Here is a 6704-nt window from a genome sequence, read left to right on the forward strand (position 1 = left end):
AGAGCTCTTTGGTCTTTGCTTTGTTTTTTATCTAGTCCAGCCTTCTCATACTTTGCATGATTCTGCCTTTGATAGAATGCTAACTTAGGAAAGTCTTTCTCAGGGTTATTAACTTATACTTTACTAACAGTTGTGGTTTTGTATTTTATGCTTAAATCTTTAATGCACATAGCTTCAGAAAAGATTTAACTCAACTATTTTTCCCAAATATTTAACCACTTATCAGTTGTTTAGCGATCATTACTTGTGAATAATGTTTTGATATTCACAAAGCAAGGCAAATTTCCTCATCTTTATTCTTCTTATTTTAAAAAGTTTCTGAGCTGTTTTTCATTTTTTAAGATTAATTTTAAAAATCAATTTACCATGTATAAGAAAATCCCATGAAAATTTTTATTATAGTTGAATTAATTTATAGATTTAACTGAGAAGAATTGATGCTTCTAATTTTGAATTTGCCAACCTGGAAAAAGAAGCATGTTTTTCCAAATTGGTAATATTCAAACTGAATCAGTTTGTCTTTTTTTTATACATTTTTAGAATCTGGGAGGCAAAGATAGAAACATGAGAAGTGAAGTTTTAAAGCAGAACCTGAGGAAGAAAGAATGCATTGTGTAAGAAAAAGGGAGAATGAATTTCAGAGAATTAGGAAGTAGAAAGGTGGATCACGTAGGAGGTCTCCTAGCCTGTTCTCCTAGCTGGGTCTCCTGCTGAGAATGAACTACCTTGTTTTTAGCAAATCTGTTGCATTGAGCTCAGATGCATTCCATTGTAATTTTTGCTGTTTCCTTCAGTCTCCAGAAGGGAAACGAAATTTGTTTCCTCTACTACTTGACTACCCTTGAGATATTTCAGGACAGGTAAAATTCTTAACCTGAATTTCTAAGTATTTGTTCACCAGTAAATTTGACAGGTAATTTATGTGTTAATATTATTTCTAGCCTGCCATCATAACAGCATCATTTGAGAACTATTACACTGGGAAAAAGTTAATTCTTTCCAGCTGACCTTAGGACTTCCAGAGTACAATGTAACTTCACCAGTAGCTAAGCTAACACTTTCGAGAGATGAAGGTGGGGGTTATTAGGGCAGCCCACTCCCTGCAGAAGGTGTCTGCACCAGTGGGCTCCTCTTTGGCCCACTTGACCTCAGGTCTGATTGTAGGTGAACTCACAGTGCTTGGTTCTCCTGTATTTGAGGAGGTACTGTACTCCTGAAAGAAACCTTCTGCACCAAAATTATTCTGTTCTCCTTTCCTGGTAACATCCGACTGGGCTCGAATGCCAGTTTGAACCTCTCCGTGTCTCAATTTCCAGTCTCTAGATTGGGGATAACAGTGTAGCTGTCTCTAGCTTGTAGGGTCAATATACATTGCCCGGTAAACGCAAGCTGCTGTCTTCCTGGGTGGTGATGCCATTGCTGCGTGTCTAAAAGCACACTCCGGTTAATCCCACCAGCTCAGCCTGCGTCTTTTCTGTTGCACGGAGCTGACCACATGCTTGTTGATTAGACTAGAAAACCTCTCATGCTCTATATGAAGAAGGTGTTTTTATATTTTCTTAACTCTCTGTCTGGAATAGGTTGCTGTCTTTCCATGTAAGTTTTATTTAAAAATATCTGTAATTTGTTTCATGAACTAGGATCTCCAAATGTAACAATGTTTATGTAACCAAAGCCCAGAAAATGCCCAGCGACTGACACTGGCTCCCATTGCTTTGTTGTAGAGACAGGCAGGAGCGACGCTCAGCGTGACGGACCCACCTGCTAGCGCGCGACCTGTGGACCGTGTCACGGACAGAGCCTAGGCTCGAATTAAAGGACACTTTATTTTTTTTACTTTACTGCATAGTTTGTATATGTGAAAATAATGTACATTCTTTTACCTTTCAGGTTCTAATTTGGTATACAAAGAACTATTTTATTCTTTCAAGAGACTTTTTGATTAGTCTTGATATATTTATCTATTGAAATGTATCAAAAGATGATTCTGTCTTCTCAAGGATGGTTCTAGCCTAAGCACGTTGACTTTACACTAGTTGAAATGGAGTTGCGTGATTGCGTGATTATATTCAGTAGTTGGTCATGTGTATTTCCCTGGAGGAAAGCCTTTCTTAGAACATTAAACTTGTCAATGTGGTGAGAAATCTGTTGCTTTCTTGCACCTCTGTATTTTAGAGCGGTTTCCAAACCTGAGAGCACTTCCATTGTTGTTTTTAAATTTGGAATTATGAGAAAAGTACTGGCGGACTTGAGTGATTTCATCTCTCCCTTTTATTACCTAATTTCTTCCAGTAAGCTTGATGGGGAGGGAAGTTTTGTCCCTTTTTTCCTACAAATAAAAAAAGCTAAGATTCTGTATCTCACACGAGCATTGCTTGTTAAGGAAATGGAGTAAACAGACTCTGATGTGGATTTTTTTTTTTTTTAGGTAAATGATGAATTTACTGATTTCAACTAGAGTTTAATCTTTACAATTAAAAGGGTGATAGATGCAGACTTTCAGTTGCTGTTAAACAAGTAACCAGTTTTCTCGATTAATTTCAAAGTGAGCTTAATGACAGTGAACTTGTTTCATCATCTCTCCCTTTCACTCTTGTTTGCTGCTCTTCCTTGAAGGCAGGGGGATTAGGCTGCTCTGAAGCTTTGGGGGCCACTCTCTAAGTTGAAAAAGTGATTAAACACACACACAGTGGTGAAGACTCTGCACTTCCCCTGCAGGGGCTGCACGCAGGTTCGATCCCTGATTGGGGAAGTTCTGCATGCCACAGGGGTGGCCAAAAAAACAACAACAAAAACACACACACATTGTGCTCTGCTGTTACTTCTTAGAGGTGGAAGGTCCAGAGTGAGGAAGTTAGTTTTTTACAGCTTGACGTTGTAGTCCTTTGTAGCTTCCAAGCTGTTTACTGTGTACATCTTTATTTCATGGTAAAAATAAATGTTTACTAGAGTACATAATTTTTAAAGTGTAAACAATTCATTCTTATACCTGTATCTATATAGTTTTTTTTTTTTTTTTTTCAAGTTACTTAGTACACTCTATTCCAGCCACTCAGTGAAACTCTAGGTGATTCAACAGTGTTACTGATATCACCGAGGCCAGACTCCAAGGGAAGAGCTATGGGAATAGAAATTGCCTTATTCTTGAGTGCTAATTTCAGCAGACACTGCAGTGGGTTTCCATAATGGCCATTATCTTTGAAATTTGCCTTTTGTGTCATTCATTGCAGATAGGAAAATATGTCCCTGATTCTATACCAAGTAGGTTGCTCTTTGTATTTTAAGACACATACTAGTGGAAAGTGCTTTAATTCTTCCCATTAGCCAATGAAGCTGACTTTAAAGCATGCTTTGACAGATCAAGGTGAATTGTTTTTGATGATTATGAGCGAGTGAGTTCTTATCAGCGGCTGTCAACCAGAGCTTTACCTAATTCAGGAGGTTGAGGGACTCCTCTGGGGTTCACTGTTTGGCACTCTGTGCTTCCACTGCAGGGGGCACGAGTTCCATCCCTTGTCAGGGGACTAAGATCCCCTGTGCTGTGAGGCACAGTCAAAAAAAAAAAGAGACTTTGACCCTAAGTTATAAACATAAGAGACTGGAAAAATTATAGTACTGTCATCTCTAGAAACACAAGTCTTTAACAGCAAATAAAGAAATCTGCAAGAGCAGACAGAAAACCCTTTTGTACTTGGTAAGGAAAATGTTTCCTTTCAAAAGGATTTTCTTAGGTGGACGTGATGAAGGGTCAGTTGCTAGAATTTTTGCTGAAACACAACATTGATAAAATGCTGGGAATCTGGGGAATATAAATGAAGAACGGTTAGTAAAGCAGAGAGATTTAGTTCAGATTGTACTCCTTAATGGCAATAATCACTTTCCTTCTGACAGCTGTCTTGAAAGCTTTGTTCACAAATAACGTAGAGACAGTGTTCTTTCTTTTTAACTGTGAGGGCCTCGGTGGTGTGTGGAGGACAGCATGTGCCCATGGATGCCAGCGCCCCTGCCTTGCAGCTTCAGGGCTTCCCCTCAGAAAGCCATGCCGCCTGGAGGGATGTGCACACAGCACCTGCAGCAGGTAACAGCTCCTCGCCTGCGGTCCTGCTGGGGATGTTGGGCACCCAGACCCTTTCCCGGAGGACTGCCCCATCGTTACTGAGGAGTGATGACACTAAAAGGCCGAATTGCAGTGTGTCCCTTGGCAGTTGGCTCTCTGTGGGTGCACGATGACAAAACCTCCTGAAGCGAACCTCTGGTCTGACCTCAGTGATGTCGGGGCACGGTTTCCAAAATGGGCCTTCCCAGCAAGCTCAGACATTGTTAAGAAGAGATGATTGGTAAACCCTGGGCAACTTTGGGGCTTCAGCGTGCAGTAAGCACCTTTCTACATGTTTTATGGTATACTTGCTACATCAAAGACTAGTGACAAGAATCATGAAAACAATAACAATAGTAATAGACCATAATGGTAAAGAATTCACATGACACAAGGGGCATGGGTTCGCTCCTTGCCTGGGTCGGGAAGATCCCCCGGAGGAGGAAATGGCAACCCACTCCAGTACTCTTGCCTGGAAAACCCCATGGACTGAGGAGCCTGGCGGGCTGCAGTCCACGGGGTCGCAGAGTCAGACATCCCTGAGCGCAGAAGCACACAAGACATTCAAGAACCAGGCTGTTCTCACTGGGACAAAATGCCCAACACAACCAGATGCCCCGGTAAGACGGCTTAGCTTAGCTATAGTCTCTGTTTCTGAGCACATTAAAGCTCGTATGGTCAATGCGGGCTGAGGGTAAGTCAGCACATATACATGGCTAACTAGAACCTGAGGTACTTACATGTTTTAGTCAAAAGCATTTCTCCAGGCTTGGTGTAAACTCCAATTTGCAACTTACAGAGCACAGAACTTTGGCCTGAACCAGAGTTCAGCTTATTTTTCTGCATACTGTGCTTCTGTCACGAGGTCACCAATTAGAAAAGTCACTGATGCTTTTCCCAGTTAATTTTCATTTTTGAAGTTTTAAAACACTTAAAAGCATTTCATTTTCCAAAGTACTGGCACACCTATTACTAGTTACAAAAGTAAAACAATGTCATCATCAGCCATGCAGCTAGAAGTGTGCCCTCATCCTAACAGGAAAGTATAAAATAAGTTGTAAATCAAAAAAGTATTTGCATTACATTAGTTGAAGATTAGTACAAAAAAAGTCAATCCATTCTTTTTGACGCGTTGGAGGCTTATGTATCAACGGATGAAGAGAAACCTGGGAAAACACTTATGCTTTCTGTTAGGCTGATTACAGTTATTGAATCTCAGGATTTTGGAAGTCCTTTTCTTAAGGATTTTCCGCATTAAGAGTTTGCACAAACTCATGTCCATTGAGTCCATTAAAATTTATGAAAGTTTGTCTATTTCTGTAAGAATAATAGTTGAATGATACCATTTTCTTAGAGTTGCATAAGTAAACAGTATTGCTAAAGGTATTTGAAATAGTTATATTTTAGGATCACAAATACTTTTTCGAACATCTTTCTACCCTAAGATGTCATTTTAATAGGTCTTCTTGCTGTCATCTTTTAAACAGGTGATTTGAAGATATTAAAGCTAGAAATTGGAACTGAAAGTCCAGAGAATTCAAGACGTGGTTTTTAAAAAACATGAACTCATCTAATTAAACTTAAAAGTTGATGCAGTTATCAAATCCCAGGACTATAGTTCCTTTTATTTCAGGTAAACTTTCTTCTACTTTTAAACATGTTTAACGAAGAACTTTTTGCTGGTGTTGTAAATGTATCTGGGTTTTTTTTTCCTCCTCCCATAAAATGTTCTCTAAATATAACTACTGTTCTTTGTAAGCTATTTATTTGAAATACATCTGAAACCCTTTCTTCTGTCAAGTAAACACCGGGACTGTAACCTGGAAATGATGAGCAGTGGTCTGTCTTTAGTCACAGGCCATGTTGCAGATCTGCCCACAAAAGCCGGTTTGTGGCCCCAAATCAGTGTTTGCGTGGGTGGCGACTTGTGGATGCCCCGGGGGCAGTGAGGTGCCTAGCTTCCGGCACACGCGTTCCCAGGTGCGGCTGGACAGGAGGACGTGGTCTTCTAGTGTCAGACTGACAACAGGTGTCCTTGCGTGGTCAGCGTGGTGCCACATTTCTGACATTTTGTGCCGCTTCAGTTGGTGATTGCGTAGCTTGGGACAGTGCCCAGGCATAGGGCTGCAACATGACTGAGGTGCCTCACAGACAAAACGTGTGTTAGGTGAGCTTCATGTGTGCGTCCAGGCTGCTGGCCAGGAGCGCTCGCTTACCGAGAATCGGCAGGGCCTGAACCCGAGGTTGGGGGTCTTCCAGCAGTGGTGTGGTCACACCATCACAGAGAGTACTGACTAATAAACTTTCTTTGCCCAGTGCTAACATGTAAAATGGTGATGCCCGCATGTCAGCCCTGGGCACAGAAAAGTTAGGTGTGGAAAGTCCATTACCACAATCATTTTAGACTTCTGAAGGCACACCTGTTACACCAGTTTGGGTCCTTCTGAAGCATATATATTTATAAATCCCTTCCCTTTATGAGAATGTCTAAGCTAAAATTCCTCATCATCTAGGCATACTCTTTTGCCAGTATTACAAGGCTGGAATTTATGTTAATCTTAAAACCTGCCCTGCTTTGGTATAGCCTTTAACTTTTGCTTAAGAGTTG

General features: G+C 40.7%; 1 protein-coding gene and 1 non-coding gene across 3 annotated transcripts in view; both read left to right on the plus strand.

The window, feature by feature from the left end:
• RNF149 (ring finger protein 149) overlaps nt 1-6704 on the plus strand; it is a 31249-nt gene that overhangs the window by 23322 nt on the left and 1223 nt on the right. For both annotated transcript variants that reach the window (XM_043918569.1, XM_043918568.1), the window contains exons 7-8: nt 1725-4078; nt 5584-5729. In XM_043918569.1, coding sequence (XP_043774504.1) covers nt 1725-1768 — 44 coding nt within the window. In that variant the 3' untranslated portion in view covers nt 1769-4078; nt 5584-5729. The remainder of the gene's footprint in view (nt 1-1724; nt 4079-5583; nt 5730-6704) is intronic.
• LOC122704179 lies at nt 4155-4268 on the plus strand. Its single transcript, XR_006343793.1, has one exon. It is a non-coding gene; the product is annotated as a small nucleolar RNA SNORD89 (small nucleolar RNA).

This window comes from Cervus elaphus, chromosome 11 (genome assembly GCF_910594005.1).
Source record: "Cervus elaphus chromosome 11, mCerEla1.1, whole genome shotgun sequence".
In the NCBI taxonomy this organism is placed as follows: Eukaryota; Metazoa; Chordata; class Mammalia; order Artiodactyla; family Cervidae; genus Cervus; species Cervus elaphus.